Source organism: Nerophis lumbriciformis, linkage group LG18 (genome assembly GCF_033978685.3).
Source record: "Nerophis lumbriciformis linkage group LG18, RoL_Nlum_v2.1, whole genome shotgun sequence".
NCBI lineage: Eukaryota > Metazoa > Chordata > Actinopteri > Syngnathiformes > Syngnathidae > Nerophis > Nerophis lumbriciformis.
This window is the reverse complement of record NC_084565.2, coordinates 15,821,876-15,849,361: the sequence shown is the minus strand read 5'-3', so window position 1 is coordinate 15,849,361 and position 27,486 is coordinate 15,821,876. Positions and strand designations below refer to the sequence as shown.

The 27,486-nt window shown below is 40.6% G+C and overlaps 1 protein-coding gene across 4 annotated transcripts in view; it reads right to left on the bottom strand.

Moving 5' to 3' along the window:
* The window catches only part of plcg2 (phospholipase C, gamma 2), a 148,123-nt gene that overhangs the window by 19,820 nt on the left and 100,817 nt on the right, over window positions 1-27,486 (bottom strand). For all 4 annotated transcript variants that reach the window (XM_061977752.2, XM_061977754.2, XM_061977753.2 and 1 more), the window contains 7 exons: window positions 24,861-24,929; window positions 24,687-24,796; window positions 24,516-24,612; window positions 21,979-22,051; window positions 21,711-21,883; window positions 5,113-5,215; window positions 4,668-4,871 (listed from right to left, as the gene is read on the bottom strand). In XM_061977752.2, coding sequence (XP_061833736.2) covers window positions 4,668-4,871; window positions 5,113-5,215; window positions 21,711-21,883; window positions 21,979-22,051; window positions 24,516-24,612; window positions 24,687-24,796; window positions 24,861-24,929 — 829 coding nt within the window. The remainder of the gene's footprint in view (window positions 1-4,667; window positions 4,872-5,112; window positions 5,216-21,710; window positions 21,884-21,978; window positions 22,052-24,515; window positions 24,613-24,686; window positions 24,797-24,860; window positions 24,930-27,486) is intronic.

The following is a 27,486-nucleotide window of genomic DNA, read 5'->3' as shown; positions in this document are numbered from 1 at the left end:
TAGAAGAAACCAAATAATTTGAGAAATCAGACTAATTTGGCAATTCATTCTGTCATGCTGGTTGACTTCAAAGCTCTTCTCATTTCGCATGACTCAGCAACTTACCACCCACACCGCTCAACATTCAGGGATTAGTGATAGAAATAGTAGATTAATTTATATACCTGGGTTTTCGCCTCAGCAACAAACTGGACACAACTCAAACGCCCTGTACAAGAAAAGTCGCCTACACCTCTTGAGGAGACCAAGGTGCTTTGGGGTATGCGGGTCACTACTGCGCAGTTTTTATGACACTGTGGTGGCTTCTGCGTTGTTCTACTGTATGCCATCATTTGTTAGGGTGGGGACAGGATGGTCAGAGACAGGAACAGACTTAATACACTGACTAGGAGAGCTGACTCCATCCTCGGCTGCCCACTAGACAACATTGAAGAGGTGGTTGACAGAAGGACATTGACACAGTTGACATTCCAAGGCTTTCCAAGGTCAGCTGGAAACAAAGTCACTACAACGTGTCTTGAGTCTTCATTGTAGCCTCTTACTGGTCGGACGTGACGTGCTGGAGGATATTCTAACCAGATGCCCGAGGCACCTCCTCCGGCTTCTCTCGGCAGCGGCTTTACTCCAAGCCATTCTCAAATGTCACCCTATCTCTAAGGGAAAGCCATGCCACCCGACAGAGGAAGCTAATTTTGGGCTCGCTTTTATCTGTGAACCCAAAGCTTGTGATCATAAGTGAGGATAGAAAGAAAGATTGACCGACAATTCACTACAACAGACCTGTGCAGAGTCCGCATCACCGCACCACTCCATCACCGCATCGATCCATTTGTAGATCTAATGATCTGCTCTTCCCTCACCCATGAACTAGACCCCCTCTACGCCCTAACTGCACCTACAAATTCTGTCCATAAAAGTAATGAACAGAATCAGTGACAAAGGGCAGCCAATGTGAAATCCAACACTTGCTGGAAATGGGTCAGACTTACCAAGCTCTGACACCGATCATATAGGGAGTAGATCACCGCAATCAGTCCTCCGGGAATACCCCATATTCCCGGAGGACTCCATACAGGACTTCACGAGGGACACGGTGCAATGCATTTTCCAAGTCCACAAAACACTGATACACTGGTTGGGCAAACTCCCATGCACCCTCAAGGATCCTGCCGAGAGTATAGAGCTAGTCCACAGTTCCACAACCAGGACGAAAACCACACTGCTCCTCCTGAATCCGAGGTTCAATATAGCCTTCTCTCTCGTACACCTGAGCAGACCTTACCAAGAAGGCTGAAAAGTGTGATCCCACGATTTTTGGAACACCCTCCAGTTCCCCTTTTTAAAGAGAGGAACAACCACCCTTGTCTGTCAATCCAGAGGCACCGCTTCCAATGTCCACGCAATGCTGCAGAGTCTTGTCAACCACGACAGCCCTAAGCATCCAGATCTCGTCCACCCTTGGGGCCCTGCCAGCGAGGAGCTTTTCAATTACCTCGGCAATCTCAGCCCCAGAGATAGGAGAGCCCACCACAATACTGGGGCGGCATAGCTCGAACCTTGAACTTGAGGGTTCCAGGTTCGATCCCCGCTTCCGCCACCTGATTCACTGCCGTTGTGTCCTTGGGCAAGACACTTCACCCACCTGCTCCAAGTGCCATCCACACTGGTTTAAATGTAACTTAGATAATGGGTTTTACTATGTAAAGCGCTTTGAGTCACTAGAGAAAAGCGCTGTATAAATATAATTTACTTCACTTCACTTCCCAGTCACTGCTTACTCAAAGGAAGACATGTAGGTGGGATTGAGGAGGTCTTCCAAGTATTCCTTCTACTAATTCATAACATCCAAAGTCGAGATCATGAGCACACCATCCCCACCATACACAGTGTTGACAGTGCACCACTTCCTCTACCTGAGGCGGCGGGTGGTGGTCCAGAATATTTGCCACGCCATCATTCTCCATTCTCCAAGCTTCTCCCATGCACTCTGTTTAGCCTGTCGATACCTGTCAGCTGCCTCCGGAATTCCATGAGCCAAAAAGACCCGTTAAGACTCCTTCTTCAGCCTGACGGCATCCCTCACATTTGATGTCCACAAGCGGGTTCTGGAATTACTGGCACCAACTACCAACTGATCAATCGCATCGATAATAGAGGCACAGAACATGGCCCACTCAGACTCAATGTACCCCGCCTCCTTCAGAACATGCTGTCACGCGAAGTGCCGCAATGGGGGCAGCGTTTTTCTCGCTTTCAGACCTCTCATATCCAGTTTGAAAGCCAGAGCCGAAGAAAAGACACACTCTGACGACGTGGCAATTTATCAATGACCGACAACGTTATTAGGGTCATTTTAATTTATCCTTTGATTGACTGACGTATTGACAATAGGCAAAGTTCTACAATTGTATTACATTTTTTAATGCCTCTGAACATCGCTTTTAATGCCATATAAGGCCCTAATTTTCGTAAAATCCATTTAATGACTTGTAATGCTTTTTAATGCTTCGCGGAAACCCTGTATACATTTTCTAAATAAAGGGCACCACAAATAATGCCATTATTGGCTTTATCTTAACAAAAAATCTTACGGGACACTAAACATGTTTCTTATTGCAATCGAAGACAAATTGAGTCATTAAATAAAATAGTCAACATACCAGACAACTTGTCTTTTAGTAGTAATCAAACAAAGGTTCCCAGTTTGTCTGCTGACGTATGCAGTAACATATTGTGTCATTTCTGATTCTATTATTTTGTAAAAATTATAAGGGACAAGTGATAGAAAATGGATTAATAATCTACTTGTTCATGTACTATCTGGGTATTTTCTGTTTTAACATGTTCTATCTAAACTTCTGTTCAAATGTAATAAACACTGATTATTTTGTTCTTTGGATACTTTACATTAGTTGTGGATGATACCACAAATTTGGGTATTGATCCGATACCAGGTAGTTAAAGGATCACACATTGGTCATATTTAAAGTCCTCATGCGTCCAGGGACATATTTCCTGAGTGTCGAAAAACAATATAAATTAAAAAAAAGGAATAAAGATTTTGTGACGCTAAATGATCGATGTAATCATTACTAGATACGCTCTTGTACTTGGTATCATAACAGTGGATGTCAGGTGTCATTCCACCCATGGCATTTGTTTACATTGAGGTGAGCTATTGTATCCTCTAACGGTGTGTAGTGAAACATGTTTAGCTATTCCTCGTCCTGCAGGGATGATACTTGTAAGAACTTTATTTGTAGCCATGGAGGCGAGGATTAGTGATTTAGCTGTACAGTGTAGCTAAAACACTGCCGACTGCGGATGGACGCTAGCCATTAACTATGTTTTAAAGCACCTCCTGTTGAGCGGCGTTTCAGTGTTATAGCTTCACCTTTATCGTTAGTTTTTAAGCCAAAATGCGTCCATTCTCCCCTTTCTGTCGACACACTGTGTCTGCCTGTAAGTACTCCGTGATTGCGCGTTGATGAACATGCTCCTTTGCTCGTAAAACCAGCAATGACACCACGTGACAATGGTGCGCCGTCATGCGCGTTTAACAATCAAAAAAAAAAAAGGGAACCGGTATTTTTTAGAGGCGGTATAGTACAGTTTATGATTCAATAATACCGTGGTACTTTACTAGTACCGGTATAACGTACAACCCTAATAGGTACTCAAAGTGTTCTGCGTATCGTGTACACCGTATTTTACACTTAATTAATGTGTTCTTTGTACAGTGTAACTAATTCAGATGTTCATTTCGATATATCTTAGCCTTAAGTTCCGACTCACGCTAAGCCTAAATTCTATTACGGTCATAGGAACTTTTCAATCAAGAGGTCATTACAGTTGGTTAAAGTCATCAGAAATGACGTCTCTTTGTATGTTTGTTTGTTTGCATGCAATACGGTGAACTTTAAATAAATGATAAATGATAAATGGGTTGTACTTGTATAGCGCTTTTCTACCTTCAAGGTACTCAAAGCGCTTTGACACTACTTCCACATTTACCCATTCACACACACATTCACACACTGATGGAGGGAGCTGCCATGCAAGGCGCTAACCAGCACCCATCAGGAGCAAGGGTGAAGTGTCTTGCTCAGGACACAACGGACATGACGAGGTTGGTACTAGGTGGGGATTGAACCAGGGACCCTCGGGTTGCGCACGGCTACTCTCCCACTGCGCCACGCCGTCCCGAACTTTACTGTATATAATTTATTTCCTCCACATTTGATCTCAGTTGGTAAAAAAATCTACCAGAGAAACAATTAGAGTTCAAGTCACATCAAGGCTTCAATGGAGTTGTGACTATATGCATAATTTGGTCCCGTGACAAAAGTACATGTTTGAACACTAACCCAACTGCATTTAAGTGCACTTCAAGTATCTGTTTGTTTTTGGTTTATTATTTATTTGTGTATTGTTGATAAGGAACAGTGTTTTGATGTTTCAAGTCACACCACACATAAATATGGTTTCAACCCCAGTTTTTGTTTGACTTCCATATTTACTTTACACATTTAATACTAGAGGCTGCACCGTATAGCTACATCTTATAGCTCAACATTTAAATCCCTGCAGAAGTTGTGTGAATGTGAAAAATTCTGTTGCCGAGCTGAAATCCAAAGACATTCATTTCAATTCAGGCAAATAATCACCTGCCGTCTGGAAGTTGATAGCCACCATGTGACAGCCAACCGACCACAGAGGATAGGGGTCATAGTTTGAGGACTCCACGCGTTGGCCTTTTGGGTAGATCCGACTCAAAGCCTTGTGGTTGTACCGCAGGAACTCCATTGACCGATGTTTTCCCGGTGTCTTATTCTCTACAAACGAGCGAACCTCCTTGTAGTTGTAGCTATCTATAAAGACAAAGAGAATCTTGCTGTGCAATACACATTACAAAAATAAAATTTAAGATTTAAGAATTATTAATTATTCCACAAGCTGTGTTGTTTGTGAAATTATTGCACTAACTTCGGTAACAGTATACTTTATTTACAAAAATTCAACACTAAAACATGTGCGATTGGTGTTTGTTTTTTCTAAACAGGCAATGGGACACATATGCTATTATCGCATGTTTGATGTAAATGTGTTTACCAAAGCGGTCTTTCTCCTTGCTGCGTGGCTGACAGTAGACCACCAGGTCTGACATCTCCATAGCAACATCTGCTTTCTTCTCTACTTCCTCCTGTTGTCTGATCTGAGATTGAAAAACAACATTATTTCCTCTCTGCACAGTAATGCGAAGAGATCACCAACATGCGGTGGTCAATGAAAAACGTGTTGCGTGAAAAAGAAAGTATTTGACTTTGTAACTTGACATCTGTAATGGCAAAATTAATATTTCAGTAATCTCTTGTCTAAAACCACTATTTGAGTATAAGAGTTTGTGTGTGCGGCTTTGTCTTCACTACATTGGTCTGTTTTTTGTCCCAAGATAAGAAACTTTTATGGCCTATGCTTTGCATTTTTGGAGCCCATACGGGATGTCTCCGAACCCCCACTCTCTCCAAGGTGTGATGTGGTTGATCACTAAATTGCAGAGGTGTGGACTCGAGTCACATGACTTGGACTCGAGTCAGACTCGAGTCATAAATTTGATGACTTTAGACTCGACTTGACAAAATGTGAAGAGACTTGCAACTCGACTTAGACTTTAACATCAATGACTTGTGACTTCACTTGGACTTGAGCCTTTTGACTTGACATGACTTGCCACTTTCCCCAAAATCCAAAGCTTAAAAAGTTATTTGGGAGCGCTCCGTATTTTTAATTTTCTTCGTCTGTGTCTTATCAGCGTGTTGTTCCTGTCAGCTGGTGTGCTGTCAGTACAACAGCCAATCAAATTAGATCTACGCTGTTTTCATCACACAGCATCCATCCAATCAAATTGCAGGAGAACCAATGAACAAGAGTTGTCCAACAACGTGCCAGTGAGAAACAATTATGCCAAAATTGGTTTCGTTCGGGAATAAAAACTACGACTTGGTCAACAAAAAACGAATTGCCATATGCAAATCACGCAGTTCGAATATTACAGACGGAGACGCAACAACTTCCAACTTCGTTCGACATTTGAAGTTGCACAAAGAAGGGTAAGTTTTGAACGTAAGATAACGTTTATTGGCTAAGTAACGTGACTTTTATTTTCTGTGTAGTTAAATCAGTGAGGCTATAAACTCACTGCTAACGTTATAACCATGGACATCTTATAAGTAAACGCAGCATGGAGCGCTACTGCCTACTGGCGCAGACGAGACGCGTGGCCACCATCTTGGAGTGGTGATCCGCTTCATTCAGTGCAATTCATTTGGCAGGAGCAATGAACTGTCAGCGCATTTAATTCATTTTACCTCACTGAATACCACTGATTTTCACGCGCTTTTTTGTCATACGTGTAGCTATGATAACAGAGACATGTTTTGGCGTGTTTTATTATTCATAGTTTGCTTAACAGTAATATAATATTCTTATACGCTATAAGTGATCAGACGTCCGAGATCAAAACTGGGAATATAACCCAGAGAAAGGGGAAAAAAACGGTAAGCTATTTTTAAGTTGAAGAAACAATATGATTAGGTTATATATACATGCGTGTATCCTACATAAACAACGTATGAATACATTAGATATCTATATATCTTAGGGACCTATATATCTCTGTTGCTTCAGCAGCAGAGAGTTTATTCTGTCTTGACACTTTGTATTGATATTTTCTATTACATTCTTCCCTTAAATGATAATGTTTGCAGTGATTGTTTTATATGTATTTTTTTATGTAAGTCGCTTTGGATAAAAGCGTCTGCCAAATACTTAAACATATATAAACACCTGAAAGTCTTTATATCAGCTAAAACCACCAATCTGTTTCACTGGATTCAGAATAAAACCAAATTCTGTTTTACCCAACAATGTTAGTATTTGAATATTGTTACTTGAAGACTTATTCCTGGTTACAATTATACTGTTAAGAAAGTATTGTCTTATACTTTGCCTAAAATGAGAATGCATCATAATCAGTGGCGGCTGGTGAATTTTGTTTTAGGTGGGGCTGAAAGTTTGTAAACCAAACCCCTGTAGGGGCGTCATCCTCCCCCAGAAGATTTCTTTGTGATTTTCACATACAAATATTGAAGATCTTTGCTCCTTCTCAACTCTGTGGTAATATTATTTTCATAAAATACAACCAATAGTACGTTAATGTTAAATCTTACTTGTGAAAAGTAATCCCCCGATTCCTATTTTCAACAGTCCGCTCATTTGAGCAGGAAAACGCTACCTGTCAACTGTCAGTTTAGGCTGCTCGCCGGCTCTTCATCACCACTTCAAGATGGCGGCCAAATTGCTCACGTCACAGCAACCAATGCTGCGTCTACTTATAAGATGTCTATGGTTATAACGTCATTGCAAACACGGCAATATGTTGCGTCCACTGCAGTTCGCTACCTTATTCATACTTTTTGTCAAGTGTTTTTTTTTAAGCAGGGTTGCATGAGTTACCTACACATAACGTTATGTTAGTCAATGTATCACACACAGTAACGTAACGTTAGTCAATGTATCACACACAGTAACGTAACGTTAGTCAATGTATCACCAGTGTTGGGTTAGTTACTGAAAACCAGTAACTAGTTACAGTTACTAGTTACTTTATTTCAAAAGTAACTCAGTTACTAACTCAGTTACTTACACCAAAAAGTAATGTGTTACTGTAAAAAGTAACTATTTAGTTACTTATTTTTTTCTCCTTTTTTTTTAAGGCTCCCATTAATGCCCTTTTAGCCTTCATTTCATTACTGTTATTGCACTGGAGAATAATACAATGTGTTGATCAACTTGACATGCATTTGCATCACTGAACTCTGCTAAGCAATGTGGTCTACATACAACACACAAAGACAAAGATATGTTTCAAAGGGCCAGTTTATTTCAGGCCATAACAAATTGACAAAACTATTTGAATATGCAATGGCTCTATCAATGTTGTCCTGGCTAGCAGTCCCTCCGTTAAAATCCTTAGGTGGAGGTGAAGTGGCATCGGAGTCTGTGTCTCTCTTTACTAGCTTCGTCGAAGCATGTTGCTTTTGTGGCGTGGCGAAGTTGGGAGAGTAGCCGTGCCAGCAATCTGAGGGTTACTGGTTCAATCCCCACCTTCTACCATCCTAGTCACGTCCGTTGTGTCCTTGAGCAAGACACTTCACCCTTGCTCCTGATGGCTGCTGGTTAGCGCCTTGCATGGCAGCTCCCTCCATCCATGTGAATGTGTGTGTGAATGGGTGAATGTGGAAATAGTGTCAAAGGGCTTTGAGTTCCTTAAAAAGGTAGAAAAGCTATACAAGTATAACCCATTTACCATTTATGTAGCTGTTTCAGCAGATTTGAATTGCTGTTTTGGGCAGTATTCCCGGGCACGGTCACTGCTGCTGCTCACTGCTCCCCTCACCTCCCAGGGGGTGATCAAGGGTGATGGGTCAAATGCAGAGTATAATTTCACCACACCTAGTGTGTGAGTGACAATCATTGACACTTTAACTTTAAGTAGATAGGATCTTTGATCCAAGACACAACTTACATTTAACTAAAATGTTCTTTTCTTTGTGCTCGACAAAAGAAAAGTAGTGACAATGTCTCCATCTTAACTTGTTAAGAAACTCGACTTCTGGCTTCACCATGATGTCTTGTTAGTTGTTATGAGAGTAGCGTATGTGTGTGTGTGTGTGTGTGTGGCCCTTTAAGATATGACAGCATGTGAGGTGAGTGACGTCAGTGAGTGAGTGGGCGAGAGAGGTGAGGGAGCGCAACAGTTAGTGTGTGCAGGTGCTCTAGCTTGGTGGATGGCTGCGTGTAAGATACCAATAAAGTCGCAAAGTTGCAACAAACCGCCGGCCTCGTCATTCACCCTCGAGTCCGGAGCTGTAAAGAGCCACTGCCGGGTAAAGTGAAGGTTGTTAGCCCCGAAGTACATAGGCCCTGGAGGAACGTCTCCCCTGCGCTCCGCTCCTCGGTCGAGGAAAGCACGCCTTTTCTTTTCCTTGTGAGACAGAAGGACGACACTTCTTCTGTTTCTAGCCGATACTACATTAAAAAATAACGTAAAATAACGCAGTAACGCATCATGTAGTAACGGTAACTGAGTTACTGAATATAAAAAATAACGCGTTAGATAACTAGTTACCGCCGAAACTAACGGCGTTACAGTAATGCGTTACTTTGTAACGCGTTAGTCCCAACACTGTGTATCACACACAGTAACATTACGTTAGTCAATGTGTCACGCACAGTAACGTAACGTTAGACGGCGGTCAGCAGCACCGCGTATTTTAGCCACCTACAAAAAGACAAACATAGTCAAAAAAAGGTCAGTTAAAATGTATACTATATTAAGAATATGTGTACATATCAAGTTGTCATAATTTTACCGTGTGGTTCTCTATGTCCACCTAACTTTTTGGTTCTGTTGCCAGCACAGTCATATAGTGCAAAAAACATTTCTGTTAATTTACATCGTCCAGCTGTTCATTGTTATGTTCATATATTTGTTATGTTTTTCATGTGTACGCACACATCAACACACATACGGTATGAGATGAGATCAATGAGATAAGGTAAGAACAGGACATAAACTGCTGTGGAACTAGTTACAATGCAATATGCCATGGAAATACAATGTTAACACTTTTGTGCAAATAAGTACAGTTGCACTTGTTTTTTCAAATGTGTTTATTCTGTAAAGGAATGAGTTACATGTTTAAAATGACTGGTTAATAGTGCTATTTTGAAGTGCAATGTCACCACTATCTTTTTCCCTGCAATTTCAAATGCACTTGTTTTAATAAATAAATACAGCGTTTTAAAAGCATACACAATCTGTGTAAATATATTAGTCTGTGGTTAAAACGACTTGAAAGGACTCGAAACTCAAAAGACAGGACTTGGGACTTGACTTGAGACTTTCCAGTCTTGACTTTGGACTTGACTCGGACTTGCCTGTCTTGACTCGGGACTTGACTCGAGACTTGAGGGCAAAGACTTGAGACTTACTTGTGACTTGCAAAGCAATGACTTGGTCCCACCTCTGCTAAATTGTCATATTTCTTTTTTTGATCAATTTTATTTTCCGTTAAAGAGAAATCATGCCTCTTCAATACACCCACTACTTGCTTGTCTTGATGATATCAAGGCCTGGATGGCCCTAAATTTCTCAAATTTCAATAAAAAGTAGATAGAATTAATAGTGTTTGGACCTAGTGGTACCTGTGAGCTCCCCCCTGTTGACTTTGGCCCCTTGGCTTTGCACGTTAAGCCCATGTCACCAACCTGGGCTTTCGTATTGACAGTGATTTTAAATTGGACCGTCAGATTGGTACAGTGGTGAAAGCCAGCTTTTTTTTTATTTACGTCAGCTGGCCAAGGTTAAAACCCTTCTTTGTAGGCAACAGTTTGAGACAGTAATCCATGCCTTTATCACATCTCGGCTGGATTACTGTAACTCTTTGTATTTTGGAATTAGTCAATCCTCCCTCTCATGTCTGCAGTTGGTCCAAAATGCTGCTGCCCGACTTTTAACTAACACAAGAAAAAAAAAGAGCACATTACTCCTATCTTAGCCTCCCTCCACTGGCTGCCTGTGTCTTTTAGAGTCCATTTCAAAATGATTTTACTTGTTTTAAATCCTTACGTGGTCTTGCCCCACCTTACCTCTCTGAGCTGCTCCACCTCTATGCCCCCACCCGGTCCCTCAGGTCAGCTGATCAGCTGATCCTGGAGGAACCCAAATCAAAGCGCAAGCTTTGAGGGGACAGGGCCTTCTCTGTTGCGGGTCCCAAACTCTGGAACCATCTCCCTCTCCATGTGAGACAGGCCCCTTCTTTGGCTACTTTTAAGACCCTTCTTAAAACCTATTTTTATTCACTGGCTTTTAACCCAGCATGAGACTTTAAACTGTTTTTAACTTTTTTAACTGTTTTTAACTTTTTAACTGCTTTTTAGCTAACAAATTATTCTTAGGATAATGTGTATTTGCTTTTTCAATGTGTATTTGTTTTAAATGTTATTTTTTAGTCTGTCCTTTGCCTCTATTTCTTTGTGATGTACAGCCATTTGTTCTTCAACTGTGGTTGTTTTTAAAGGGCTTTATAAATAAAGCTGGTATGGTATGGTATGGTAATTGTTATCCTCCAAATGTTTATTTTTTGTGACTGATGTTGTTCACTGCCTTACCCAATGGTTAAAAAAAACACCCCTGTTTTTGCTAGTATCACAAACTAGATAGGATGTGTTTTGCTCACTCCTCCTTCCTCCTCACATAATGGGACATTTTGCCCAGGCCTCCCCTCCTCCTCTCTCCTTTTTGAAAGCATATAAGAGTTGAAGTTTTATGTCTTTCTGTCTCTCTCTTGCTCTTTTTCTCCTTTCTGCAGTATCAAAAACCCTTTCTCCTTTGTAATCTAATGTTATTTGAGTACCGTATTTTTCGGACTATAAGTCGCAGTTTTTTTCATAGTTTGGCGACTTATAAATGTTTTTTTCCTTTTTTATTATGCATTTTCGGCAGGTGCGACTTATACTCCGGTGCGACTTATACCCCGAAAAATACGGTACTCAAATAAATATTTAAAAAGACCTTAGTTTTTCTCTGGACAAATCTTTTCTTGAATAGGAAAAATCCAACAACAATTTGGTGTCACAGGTGGGATTCCTGGATGACCTATGGCCCGGCAACGGACCGTGAGTGGCTCTACAATTCTACAAATGCAGATCCGCCTCTTCCCCAAATTCCTCTTGACGGGGAGACAGCCCGAAAACCGGACAGGATTCTACAACAAGCCCTATGAGCCTCCTATATTTGCCTAACACGGTAAAGTAAAATGAATTATTTTTTAAATCAATTATATACATTTTTATAAGTTTTATTATATATGATTTTTTCTGGCTGCAATACTGCACGACGACACAAGTATTTTTACAAGAAGCACGCCGCTTCTTCTGTGACTTTGACTTTACGTCTTTGCAAGTTTTTTTTTTTTTTTTTACAAGTTTACTATTCAGACCCACACATTTTGTAACACACGTCTAATAGGCTAGGGCTGTATTTTTTCTCCAAAGAGCAATTTGGCTCCTAAACCAGCCTACAGGACACACAGACAACAATGCCTCCTCCAACCAGTGGCCTGTCTTTAATCATTTAGCTAAAAGATTACAAAATTAACACTCGTTAGACCATGTGTCAAAAGGATGAAGATGTGTCCCATACAATATTAAGTTTTTTTAACTTGCAATTATCATTTTCAGCAGCAAAGGGGAGGGGGCCAACCAAGGGAGCTGTCACTTCAGCACCCTCACACGCACAAACATGCACTAAAACACTACCACGGACGTCAAACATGTGACGGTTCAGTGATCAAGAATTGTTGTGAAACTGACAAACGTAGCCTGGAGCGATGCACAAAGGAATCATACAAACCCCGTTTCCATATGAGTTGGGAAATTGTGTTAGATGTAAATATAAACGGAATACAATGATTTGCAAATCCTTTTCAACCCATATTCAATTGAATGCACTACAAAGACAGGATATTTGATGTTCAAACTCATAAACTTTTTTTTTTTTTTGCAAATAATAATTAACTTAGAATTTCATGGCTGCAACACGTGCCAAAGTAGTTAGGAAAGGGCATTTTCACCACTGTGTTACATCACCTTTTCTTTTAACAACACTCAATAAACGATTGGGAACTGAGGAAACTTAATTGTTGAAGCTTTGAAAGTGGAATTCTTTCCCATTCTTGTTTTATGTAGAGCTTCAGTAGTTCAAAAGTCCGGGGTCTCCGCTGTCGTATTTTACGCTTCATAATGTGCCACACATTTTCGATGGGAGACAGGTCTGGACTGCAGGCGGTCCAGGAAAGTACCAGCACTCTTTTTTTACGAAGCCACGCTGTTGTAACACGTGCTGAATGTGGCTTGGCATTGTCTTGCTGAAATAAGCAGGGGCGTACATGAAAAAGACGGTGCTTAGATGGCAGCATATGTTGTTCCAAAACCTGTATGTACCTTTCAGCATTAATGATGCCTTCACAGATGTGTAAGTTACCCATATCTTGGGCACTAATGCACCCCTATACCATCACAGATGCTGGCTTTTGAACTTTGCGTCGATAACAGTCTGGATGGTTCGCTTCCCCTTTGGTCCGGATGACACAATGTCGAATATTTCCAAAAACAATTTGAAATGTGGACTCGTCAGACCACAGAACACTTTTCCACTTTGCATCAGTTCATCTTAGATGATCTCGGGCCCAGAGAAGCCGGCGGCGTTGCTGGGTGTTGTTGATAAATGGCTTTAACTTGCACTTACAGATGTAGCGACCAACTGTATTTAGTGACAGTGGTTTTCTGAAGTGTTCCTGAGCCCATGTGGTGATATCCTTTAGAGATTGATGTCGGTTTTTTATACAGTGCCGTCTGAGGGATCGAAGGTCACGGTCATTCAATGTTGGTTTCCGGCCATGCCGCTTACGTGGAGTGATTTCTCCAGATTCTCTGAACCTTTTGATGATATTATGGACCGTAGATGTTGAAATCCCTAAATTTCTTGCAATTGCACTTTGAGAAACATTGTTCTTAAACTGTTTGACTATTTGCTCACGCAGTTGTGGACAAAGGGGTGTACCTCGCCCCATCCTTTCTTGTGAAAGACTGAGCATTTTTTGGGAAGCTGTTTTTGTACCCAATCATGGCACCTACCTGTTCCCAATTAGCCTGCACACCTGTGGGATGTTCCAAATAAGTGTTTGATGAGCATTCCTCAACTTTATCAGTATTTATTGCTACCTTTCCCAACTTCTTTGTCACGTGTTGCTGGCATCAAATTCTAAAGTTAATGATTATTTGCAAAAAAAAAAATGTTTATCAGTTTGAAAATCAAATATGTTGTCTTTATAGCATATTCAATTGAATATGGGTTGAAAATGATTTGCAAATCTTTGTATTCTGTTTATATTTACATCTAACACAATTTTCCAACTCATATGGAAACGGGGTTTGTCGAAGGAACGCTACATACGACTACAGGGCGGAACGAGACATATACTTCCGGTATGGAGGACAAAATAAAAGGAAAAACCCTTTAAACTGGCAGCGCCTGCAGTGAGCAAACTCGTCCAAAAGATGTCGGCCCAGCACAAACACCATGGCATACAAGACTATCCTGGTGACATAACATACTGATATTATTTACAATAATTTTTATTTGTCATTGTCATTTCATGAGATGTTTTGCCTGACTAACTAATATTTTTTGGTTTGTTTTATTAGTAAAAGTAAAGTTAAAGTATGGTAAAGTACCACAGATAGTCACACACACACTAGGTCTGGTGAAATTACTCTCTGCATTTGACCCATCCCCTTGTTCCACCTAGGAGGTGAGGGGAGCAGTGAGCAGCAGCTGTGGCCACGCTCAGGAATCATTTTGGTGATTTAACCCCCAATTCTAACTCTTGATGCTCAGTGCCAAGCACGGAGGTAATATGTCCTATTTTTATAGTCTTTGGTATGACTCGACCGGGGTTTGAACTCACGACCTACCGATCTCAGGGCGGACACTCTGACCACAAGGCCACCGAGCAGGTTTTAAAGCTATATTGTGTTTTTAATTCATATGGCAACAATCACACAGATATAATTTGTAACTGTACAGCTGCTATACAGCAATTAGATGTTGATTCGCTGAGAAGAACCTTTAAAATTGTTTCTGCAGTTGAAAAAAATTTAAACAAATTAGCCTGCTAAACAGCTGCCTGACATCTTTACCAAAAATGATTCCCGGGCGCGGCCACCGCTGCTGCCCACTGCTCCCCTCACCTCCCAGGGGGTGATCAAGGGTAATGGATCAAATGCAGAGAATAATTTCGCCACACCTAGTGTATGTGTCACAATCATTGGTACTTTAACTTTAACTTTTAACTTTACCCAGGAGTGCGGTCCAAGGGTCACAGATGTGGATGTGGGAAAAGTCTAGTTGGCGAGACCTCTTCAAAGTTGTAAACACAACCAACACACTGCCTAAAATTACAGTTGACAACTGACAAGGTTAGCAGATACATTAAACTCACTGTATTTTTGTCAACAGCCCTGCTAACCGCTTGCTAACTGCATGAACGCATCAACAACACTGTCACTGCAAAGATTGACGAATACATCAGCGACACGTTTCAACACTGATGCCTTAGGCCCAAAAAGTAGTAAATCTGCGTACTCTTTTTAAAAATTGTGACATGAAATAAAAAATATCTTGTTATTCGGGTTTTGCTTGTGGCCTTGTTCTCATTTTTTTCATTACAATAACTTTGGTGACAATGGGTGTGCGTGCTCATGTCCAGGTAAGACATACAGGATCATTCAGACAGTTCATTGTAATCTTAAACCCGATTCGAATTACCTAAATGTCATGCTGCACTGACCCCTAATGACTTGGACACGATGTTTGGGGGAAAAGTCATTTCAAGAGGGCCGAACTAAATGTAATGTGGAAGAGGAATTAGTTAGATGTGTGGAACGGCTTCTCGTCCCAGATGTTAATTCCCCTGTTCAATCAATAAACCAATTAAAGTTGACTTATATAGCCCTTAATCACAAATTCTCGAAGGGTTGCACAAGCCACAACCACGTCCTCAGCTCAGATCCCACATCAGGGCAAGAAAAAACTCAACCCAATGGAAACAATGAGAAACCTTGGAAGGGATTGCAAATGTGGGGATCCCCCTGGGTGACCAGTGCAATGGATGTCGAGTGGATAGGGTTCAACCCCAAACGACAAAGGTGTCGTTTGGGGTTGATTTCAGCTTTTTATAGGGTACTGCAACACATAAACAGTACAGTATGTACTTCATTATCCAGGGTTTCCTGCAGCGCTTTGTTGTTAAGGCGGCCGCCTTAACAACAAAGAGCCACCGCCTAAACTAACGTCTTAACAAGCTGCTCCGCTTGGTTCTGCCTCCCTTGTCAGTACGTCTCTCTGCTGTCCCCCAGCGTTGTCCCACCCACAGAACCATCAGATTGGTTACTCGCAGAGCTGTAACAGCCAATCAGCAATGCGTATTCAGAGCGCATGGAGTCAGTGGTCACGGCACAGGCAGGTGGGTTGAGCAGATAGGTGTTTAGCAGACACTCCCCAAATTATAATAAACACCTCCCAGTCCTCTACAACTCAACTACTAGTAACATCCCTATGAGCCCGTTGATGTTCTGGAAAAATAAACGGCAGCTCAGCTCGCTCGCAGTCCTTGAGGTAAAGGCTAATTAGCTTTTAGCGCAACGTTAGCTCACTGTGCGGTGTTGTGTGTGGGTGTGTGCGTGCGTGCGCGTGTGCGCATTTATGTGTGTGTGTGTGTTTGTGTGTGTGCGCCTCACATGAAAAGGACAGCAAAGCCCTGTCTGTTAGTTGTTAACTGTAGGTCAATTATGCTTGTCTTTCTCTCCTTTTTCTGTGTTGATTGAGCTGTGTTGAAGCAGCAAAAAACGACATTATGTTAAATGAAGAGTTTCCTGAAGCTGTCTCTGATAGTTTATATAATAATGTAACTGCATCATGAAGCCTACATGAACTCCATGGTGTTCAGGGATGAATAGTCTCTCCTATTGCTATTGTACTATTTTTTCAGCTATAGCGACATTAATCATTAGTAATGTAGCAGCCTAGTTTTGAATGGCACGGTGCCTGCTATCACATGTTGATAAAAATATAACATTTACATAATAAAAATCAACTACAGGCTTCCCAAATGCTGTAATAAATTAAGCATGATGAGTTGAGCATACGTCAGCATGTGGCCCCACTTTTAACTCTTTTTTCCAAACGCTTTATGCAAACGCTTACTTACAGTAAGTCATTAATTTGACATAGTAAGTCATTATTTTGTCATTATTTTGACTTAGTAAATTACTAAGTCAAAATATTGACTTACTAAGTCATAATAATGACATACTTAGTATTTAAGGTAACTAGGACTGTTTCGTGTTTTGTTTTTACTTTACAAAAAAAATATCGAGATAAATATCGTATATCGCCATTCAGCAAATGGATGTTATTTTGAAATGCTAAATATTTTTAATTTATTATAAGATATTGTTAGTTGGTTATTTTTTTAATAAATATGTGTACAATGTAATCAGAGTCTGTAGTCTATTGCCCCCCTAGGCTGTGGTGGCAGCGATGAGGTGGAGACGTGACGGCGAGAGGCCGAGTTTCTTACAAACACCCACCCACCCCCTTCCTCGTCCGTCCGCCTGTCTCTTATGGGTATACAGGGTACTTCAACACGTAAACAGGACAGTTTGTACTTCATTATCATATATGTAACTCTTTTGAAGGAAAATATCCAAATACTTGATTAATATTTATTAGGTGCATGTACAAAGACCAGTTATTATTGTATGTAGCTTCTAAACAAAAAATAGGTTTTAGTACATCAACCTCGGATAAATAAGAGTCCCTTACATTAACATAGATATAGTCAATTTTGATAAAGGTTTAAATCATTTTAAACACATAATCTTACGATAACCACAAATATAAGTGTTTGTCTTACATTTAGCAATCAGTTGTGGACAGACAAAGCCCGAAAGCAGTATACGTGCTCCTGTGGCGCGGCGGAGGGAATCAATTTTTGGCGTAACAACCATAGCAGCAAATAATAGATTTGAGTGTGTCGATGTCATGATCAATGACTTGCCTGCGGATGGCAACATAGCAGTGAAAAAATAAAATAAAAGGCTTTTTCACTTTCATGTGCCATCCATCCATCCATCTTCTTCTGCTTATCCGAGGTCGGGTCGCGGGGGCAGAAGCCTAAGCAGGGAAGCCCAGACTTCCCTCTCCCGAGCCACTTCGTCCAGCTCCGCCCGGGGGATCCCGAGGCGTTCCCAGGTCAGCCAGGAGACATAGTCTTTCCAACGTGTCCTGGGTCTTCCTGGCCTCCTACCGGTCGGACGTGCCCTAAACACCTCCCTAGGGAGGCGTTCGGGTGGCATCCTGACCAGATACCCGAACCACCTCATCTGGCTCCTCTCGATGTGGAGGAGCAGCAGCTTTACTTTGAGCTCCCCCTGGATGACAGAGCTTCTCACCCTATCTCTAAGGTAGAGCACCGCCACCCGGCGGAGGAAACTCATTTCGGCCGCTTGTACCCGTAATCTTGTCCTTTCAGTCATAACCCAAAGCTCATGACCATAGGTGAGGATGGGAACGTAGATCGACCGGTAAATTGAGAGCTTTGCCTTACGGCTCAGCTCCTTCTTCACCACAACGGATCGATACAGCGTCCGCATTACTGAAGACGCCTCACCGATCCGCCTGTCGATCTCACGATCCACTCTTCCCTCACTCGTGAACAAGACTCTGAGGTACTTGAACTCCTCCACTTGGGGAAAGATCTCCTCACCAACCCGCAGATGGCACTCCACCTTTTTCCGGGCGAGAACCATGGACTCGGACTTGGAGGTGCTGATTCTCATCCCAGTCACTTCACACTCAGCTGCGAACCGATCCAGTGAGAGCTGAAGATCCTGGCCAGATGAAGCCATCAGGACCACATCATCTGCAAAAAGCAGAGACCTAATCCTGCAGCCACCAAACCAGATCTCCTCAACGCCTTGACTGCGCCTAGAAATTATGTCCATAGAAGTTATGAACAGAATCGGTGACAAAGGGCAGCCTTGGCGGCGTCCAACCCTCCCTGGAAACAGGCCCGACTTACTGCCGGCAATGCGGACCAAGCTCTGACACTGATTATACAGGGAGCGGACCGCCACAATCAGACAGTCCGATACCCCATACTCTCTGAGCACTCCCCACAGGACTTCCCGGGGTACACGGTCGAATGCCTTCTCCAAGTCCACAAAGCACATGTAGACTGGTTGGGCAAACTCCCATGCACCCTCAAGGACCCTGCAGAGAGTATAGAGCTGGTCGACAGTTCCACGACCAGGACGAAAACCACACTGTTCCTCCTGAATCCGAGGTTTGACTATCCGGCGTAGCCTCCTCTCCAGTACACCTGAAAAGACCTTACCGGGAAAGCTGAGGAGTGTGATCTCACGATAGTAGGAACACACCCTCTGGTTCCCCTTCTTAAAGAGAGGAACCACCACCCCGGTCTGCCAATCCAGAGGTACCGCCCCCGATGTCCACGTGATGTTGCAGAGTCTTGTCAACCAAGACAGCCCTACAGCATCCAGAGCCTTAAGGAACTCCGGGCGGGTCTCATCCACCCCCGGGGGCCTTGCCACCGAGGAGCTTTTTAACTACCTCGGCAACCTCAGCCCCAGAAATAGGAGAGCCCACCACAGATTTCCCAGGCACTGCTTCCTCATATCCGATGTGGAACAAGGTAAAACCATAGATTTTGGTTTTTGCGGTGACTTCCTCATCTCGCAAATAAAAGCATCTGATTGGTTGTCGTTCATAACTAACCACCACCCCTCTTTCAATGGACGCCATTAAAGAGCTGTGACTTGATATATTCCAAACTTGTCCCACCTTCAACCAAGACAAAATTAAATACAATTGAATTTCGTTTCTGTCAATATTTTCTTCTTATGTTTATACTTTAACATGTCAGGTAATTGTGTTATCGTCTTAGTCAAGGTACCATTGTTTTGATTACTTCTCATCCTTTTTTACCTGCTACGATGTAAAAAAATAAAATAAAATAAAATAAACAGCTTCTAGCCCAGGGCTAGCACAGCTTACTGACGCCGGGACTGTTACAATATGAAGTAAAAACGATAAAACATTGAATATTTAGAGTATGTGAATCATTCCTACCTTGTTTACTTCCCTGACCCCTTTAAAGTTTTGTAATCGTTCAAAAGTATTTAGCCATCCATTTATTTTCTATCGATGTCCCTCAAGTAATTAAAATGTGTCAAACATGTCAAAGTATGGAGAGTGTTTTGCATATTACCCATAATTTATTATAGAGTAAATGGATTTAATGGGTGTATTTTTGAATTGTGTATTGTGCTATCAGACATTTTTAATAATGCCCACATAGTTCAGTGGGCAAGTAGTGTGTTTTTGTATCACATGTTTTAACAATCTGTGTGCGTTTGAAATGTTGTCTAATTTAGTACCTATATTGTGAGTCTACACCACCATATCGGGTGGCAATCCGTACTGCCATGTTTTAAAAATAATGAAACTGTACTGTAAGACAAAACTGAGTTGATCATAAAAGTACATTGTTATGGAGGATAGTTCATGTGCTTCACATAGAAATACAGTAAAAGGTAAGAAAGAATCCAAAATGTATTTATTTTATCAAAGCCAATAAATGAGACCAATAACTAATTCATAATATTTTTATTAAATTGAATTACTCCTTTCTCTTTTTTGTTGTTATCTTAATGTTATCTTAACCTGTATTAACAGTGATTAGAAAACATTAATTTAAGTTAATTTAAGTTAAAAAAAATTGTGATAAGAAAACATGAATGAATTTAAATAAAATAAATTAAAAATGAAAAAATCTCAAAAAGTATCAGTCCTCACATGGTATGAAGGTCACCGCACATCACTGATGTACTGTAGTTTATTGTATTTGTAGTAGTTGCAGCAGTGAATTTTAGTTGTGGGAATAAGCGGTAGAAAATGGATGGATGGATGGATAGGTATTTTAGTTTCTTGTAGTTTTAATGATGTATTAAAGTTGTTGTACAGTAGTATATTGTGGTCTCGTGTAGTTAAAGTTAAGTTAAAGTACCAATGATTGTCACACACACACTAGATATGGTGAAATTTGTCCTCAGCATTTGACCCATCCCCTTGTTCACCCCCTGGGAGGTGAGGGGAGCAGTGGGCAGCAGTGGTGCCGCGCCCAGAAATCATTTTTGGTGATTTATCCCCCAATTCCAACCCTTGATGCTGAGTGCCAAGCAGGGAGGTAATGGGTCCCATTTTTATAGTCTTTGGTATGACTCGGCCGGGGTTTGAACTCACAACCTACCGATCTCAGGGGACACTCTAACAACTAGGCCACTGAGTAGTTGTAGTAGTTTAGTAACATATAGTAGTTGTAGACCAATGTGTATTAACAGTGATTAAGGTAATTGAGGTGATTAAGGTCAAAAGTAAAACCACTCCAAAGCCATCATCTGGCTGTGAAGGTCACTGCACATCACTGATGTATTGTGTAGTGGTGTATTGTAGTTTCTTACAGTAATAGTATTAGTTGTAGTGTATTGTAGTTTTAGTAGTAATAATACTAGTAATAGTAATTATAATTCACTCTGGTAATTCTTTTGAAGAAATTGCTTATTTTCATGTTGAGTTTCTGATTCAGATTTTTTTTTTTTACAACAATTTTATTTATATATTTTTTCAGTTTCAGACTTTGCCACAATTTTTTTATACAAACTGTAAAAAATGGAAACTGGAATCTGAAAAAAACAGAAGCTCAAATATTGAAATATTTGAAAGTTAAAAATAACCAGACTGAATTATAATTTCATTCAACTTGAAAAAAAAGTGTGCATTTATTTTTGTTTTGAAACAAAATCCAACATCAAAACTTGTTTTTTTTGTGTTAATGTTATATATATATTAAATGTTATATTTTTGTCCCTATTCAATTAAAATGATTAAGAATAACTATACAATTATTTTGGATTTTTTCGGAAATAGTGCAAACACTCACCTCTTGTTCTCGACTGAACTGCTTGCTCATCTCCCTCTGAGTGATGCCCCATGCCACCTTGTACCAATCAAAAAGCTCCTCCAGAGATTCTGCTGCCAAATCATAATGCAGAGCGTCTTGCTCCATATTCTGAAGGGTCAAAACGTGCAGTTTTCCGTTTTTACCGTTTTTCACTGAAGAGAGAGCAGACGTAATCATTACAATAGTTTATATTCATTTTTATTTACAGTGACAGACACCAAATGGTGTTAAATGAGACTGCACTCACAGTTTTGTATGTTGCACTTGGAGATATCCACAACACCCTTACATAGTTCACCCAATGGATTGTCTTCCATACCCTGTTTTTATTCACGTCGCAAACACACAAATACATGTTAAAATGTATATGAGCATTATTAGCAATTACAATGTGTTTTGATGGTATTCTCCCAAAAAATGTAAACAGGTAGCAATTACAAGTTGTATACGGTAAGTAGATACATCATGTCCCTTGGGAGCTATGGGCCTACAGCGGGTGTGAACCATCCATCCATCCATTTTCTACCGCTTGTCCCTCTCAAGGTCGCAGAGCAGCATTCAGGCAAAGGCAGGGTACACCGCGGACAAGTTGCCAACTCATCGCAGGGCCAACACAGTTTGACAACATTCACACACTCACATTCACACACTAAGGCCAATTTAGTGTTGCCAATCAACTTATTCCCAGGTGCATGTCTTTAGTAGAGGAAAATGGCAGCATAGTCTTCTATTGTTGCAGACATGAAAACAAATACAACAAAAATGTCGGCACATTGTCTTGCATACGCATACAAAATACATCCTGCGGTTGTTTTGTTTTCATGTAGTCAAAGTAAACAGCATTAAATTGATTGGGAAATAGGCAAATTATGATTTATTTTCAAAATACAGCAAATTGTGTTGCGTTGCCTTAAATGGGAAAGTGGCCCCCATTAAGATGCCGATGCTTAGAATGTGCCCTTAAAAAAAGTATAAAAGAAAAATTAAGGGACAACTTCAAGGACTGGTCATCCCATTTTTTCTGTGCCTTTTTTTTGTTTAAAAAAAAGTTTTATAATATCCACAACATTTTAATGGAGGCAAATTGACTCTTCTTGATTGTTGATGATGTTTCAGGGTTGCATCATTCAATCTTTGTGGATTGATGATGATTTACAATCTACACACGCATTTCTATACCATTTGACTCCAAGTAGAATTTCATTACATGCACAGGTTTTAGAGTAATACGAATGCATGAGAAACAAACAGTTGCACTACAAACAAACAGTATCACTACAAATCACATTTGTAGTGCAAAATAACATGATTAAGAGACTATATTACTTATTTTCTCAACAGAACTCTTTCAGATTAAGAACAAACATATATCGTAAACAGACATCTGTCCTGCTTATCTTAAAAATATATAAATTCATTGTGCAGCTTTATGATATAGCAGGTCTCCAATTTTTTTCAATTTGAGAACTACTTTAACAAAAACAAAAGAAAGGTGGGATTTTGTTTTATTAATACGCCTGGAAACATTTAAAAGTGTGCTTTACTTATGAAGCATATCTCCACAAAAGCAGTTTGGTTATTATTGTCTGTGTGCTATATTGTGGTATTTTGTCATTAAATAGAAGCATAATGTCTGAATTAAACACTAAAAATACGAAAGAGTTTAAGCAAATATTATTTAATACTTTAATAAGTTACTGTATCACCAGGTATTTGTTGGAGACCCCTGTAGTGTCACTATCATAAAGTGTAGTGTCACTATCATGAAGTGTAATGTCACTAAAGTAAAGTAAAGTAAAGTACCAATGATTGTCACACACACACTAGGTGTGGCGAAATTATTCTCTGCATTTGACCCATCACCCTTGATCACCCCCTGGGAGGTGAGGGGAGCAGTGGGCAGCAGCGGTGGCCACGCCTGGGAATCAATTTTTGGTGATTTAACCCCCAATTCTAAACCTTGATGCTGAGTGCCAAGCAGGGAGGTAATGGGTCCCATGTTTATAGTCTTTGGTATGACTCAGCCAGGGTTTGAACTCACAACCTACCGATCTCAGGGCGGACACTCTAACCACTAGGCCACTGAGTAGGTTATCTAAAACTATCATAAAGTGCAGTGTCATTATCAAAAAGTATAATGTCGCTATCATAAAGCTGGACACATTATGTTTAATAGTGTTTCAAGGACAAGGCATCATTATTATAATGGCAACAAGAGAGCAAATGGCACTTCTAAAAAAAGTGAGCTTGCACTACTAAGTTAGCATGTGATAGTCACTTGCAGCTTCCCCTTCAGAAAAAAAAATATCTCTTATACCCCAATTGTTCCTTTTTTTTTTCAAAAACAAAGTCAAAAGTCACATTTGGAGTCTGATTGCCAAAAACTATGCAGATATTTCTAGCTAACTGCCGCCAAACTGAGGCAGCGTGACAGCAGCCAAGGCAAATCAAACAAATAACATTGAGTTTGACAGGGGAGCGATCAGACACGCTTGCTTAGTCTGTGGCAAACTGTTGACAAGATCTATTAATATGTTTTTGTCACAGAAATAAAAATATAACACAAAGTGCGTCCTTTGACAGCTCAATCCGGAGGGCATACTTTTGTTTTTAAATGCGGAACCATTTCGTTTTATGTTAGCATTCTAGTTATAAGCCTCATTAGCGTTTTTATTTTGTTGGCATACTATCCAGGTTAAAATACGCTAGTTTCAAAGACAACGCAGAAAGCCTTTGAGTCAGACATTACACCTTATCTGGCAAAATCCAAAATTATTTCTTCACCTGTTGCCTAATTTCAAGTTTGGCGTTGTTGGACACTTCCTCAACATAGTTGGATGGGAAAAAGAGCTGCACTTTTCCACCATGGTCTCCTTTCCACCTAGTTTGAGCAGAAGAACATGATCTGTCTTTCTATACATTTTTCTGAACTACCATATCATATTTCATACTCACCAGCCATCATTGTCTTTTGACACATTATGTATCAAAGCCCCTTTACTGAAGGTGAGCTCATCGTGCCTCATGGCCTGATAGCTATAAACCGCCCGTGCCGTACTCTTGGGCTAAGGCAAACAAACAATTATTATGTCTATATAAAAACAAACACATAAAACCTGAAGTACATACTAGTGATGACTCAATTTCATTGGGCTCCACATAAGTCTTCATCGCGTACAGGGAGTCAGGAACTTGAATCTGTGAAACATTTTAAAGTGAATATGTGCAGACAATTTCAATGATCACTGCAAACATGTTTGCTTTAACGTCTCACTTCCTTGGTAAGATTTTACGCAATTGATTATTTTTGTACTTCACCTTGGAAACTGTTCATCTTGCTTTGGTTATCTTTTTTCACTATCACAAACCTAACATACTCATACATGCACAAAGGTTTACATTGACATACAGCTGGGAATTGATAAGATTTTTCCGGTTCCGATTCCACGTTCGATTAACATGTAAAGTGAGATATGTCAAGCCTAGATTGGTTATAATGTTGATGATCATGCTTACAGTTTATGAAAACTTTCAATTGAAAATCTCAGAAAATGTAAGTTTTCAAAAACTGTAAGCCATGATGATCACAATTATAACAAGGGCTTGCAATGTAATAAATAAATATCACAGATTTGTTTCACATTTGAAGTTAATTGCTAACATGAATGGACTTTAACACCATATTCTAATTTTACGAGTTTCACCTGTACAATACAATGACTAAGAGAAACTCTGTCTGCAGGACAAAATGAAACTTTTCTCTGACTACAATTGAACAATCACCTACCGATAATGCTAACTTTTGACCACAAACTTAAGGCCCTGTTTACACTGCACACCCAATCAGATTTTTTTGTCCTCAAGTGACACAGATCAGATTGTGTTCCCAGTCTTAACACTCTAAAGTGCTTCAAATCTTATCTTTTGGCATCGGATTCAGGCCACATCAGGAGGTAGTCCTGAATCCGATTGGAATCTGAACTTTTCAAATGAGGCTGCAGTCTAAACGCAATGCAACCTGAATGTGATTTGGTGAAGCTCTACGTCACTCGCTAAACCAGAAAGACACAGTCGCCAGCGGAAATGAATAATTCAACACAACAGCCGGTTTCGGTTTTTATTTAAGACGACCGAATTTTCGGTGCATCACTCATTAATAGTGCGCAAATAATAGGCTATATAATATATGAATATACAGTATATTTTGATTCCGATGAAATAGCGATTGTTGAAAGATCGGAATTGACATTGTGGCGCTTAGATGTGAGTTGAAAAATAAAGCTCCCGTAGATCCACGCTGATTTCAATTAAACAAATAATAGCGCTAACATGATAGTAGGCGTTAGTTAGTACCTGTTGTATTCAGATGAGTGCTGGCGTTACTGCTGCTGGGATGAGATCGGAACGGTTCAAAACACGACTTTCCTTTATAATTATTGCATTTTGTGTGTTCAAATGTTTCAGCATATTGCTCACATGTCCTCCTCTTGATGAACTATCCATCCATCCATCCATTTTCTACCGCTTTTTCCCTTTGGGGTCGCGGGGGGCGCTGGAGCCTATCTCAGCTACAATCGGGCGGAAGGCGGGGTACACCCTGGACAAGTCGCCACCTCATCGCAGGGCCAACACAGATAGACAGACAACATTCACACTCACATTCACACACTAGGGCCAATTTAGTGTTGCCAATCAACCTATCCCCAGGTGCATGTCTTTGGAGGTGGGAGGAAGCCGGAGTACCCGGAGGGAACCCACGCAGTCACGGGGAGAACATGCAAACTCCACACAGAAAGATCCCGAGCCCGGGATTGAACCCAAGACTACTCAGGACCTTCGTATTGTGAGGCAGATGCACTAACCCCTCTACTACCGTGCTGCCCTCTTGATGAACTAGCAGCCTTATAATTATTACAAGTACTGTTGCCATCTTTTCTTGTAAAATGTAGTCAATTGAAGAGCGTTTGTTGCGCCCATTTTGAGCTCTGATGTCACTATGCAACGTCATACCCACCCGAAAGGATCGATAAAGACAACCGTCTGAATAAATGCAGGGTTTCCCCTTGATGTAATAAAATGTGGCACGCCGCCACGGCATCTTTAAAACCCTTTACAATATGTTTTTTTTTCAGGTTATTTTTTTTTTTTGAAAACAAATTAAAGTAATATAATATATTACTTTAATCACAAAGTCTGACGCTATTTTTAACTTTTATTAACAATCTAATGGTAACAAACAGCACAATTCCAACAGGTTTTTTGTCCCGTGAGTCCGCACACAACAACACTTCTTTATTCTCCGCCAATCACTTTTCAGGCACGGACGGTGTGTTTGCAAACATGGGAAAAACTAACATCAAATCCAAACCACACAAACATGAAACATTAGCATTAACTAGTCGTTGCAATAGGAATTGATAGATATAACCTATTATGTGCACACTATTGACAAGTGATGTACCGAAAACTTGACAATCGAAAAAAAGACTTTGATTACCGAAAACCGCATTACGGAAACCGGATGTAAACAAAACACAAGGCATTGTGACCGTTTCGAGCGTTGTCAGCATGTTCGCAAAGTGAACGTAATTTTTATATATAGTGCAGATATAACCCTGGACAGCCATCTACAAAATGTGCAAATATTAAGAGGACAGTGGCAGCTTTTAAGAAGAGAAAGTCCAACTAAAGCAACAGCGCCAATCAAGTGTGACGTCATGCTCACTGTAGTTAGCCTCTTTAGTCAGCGACATCG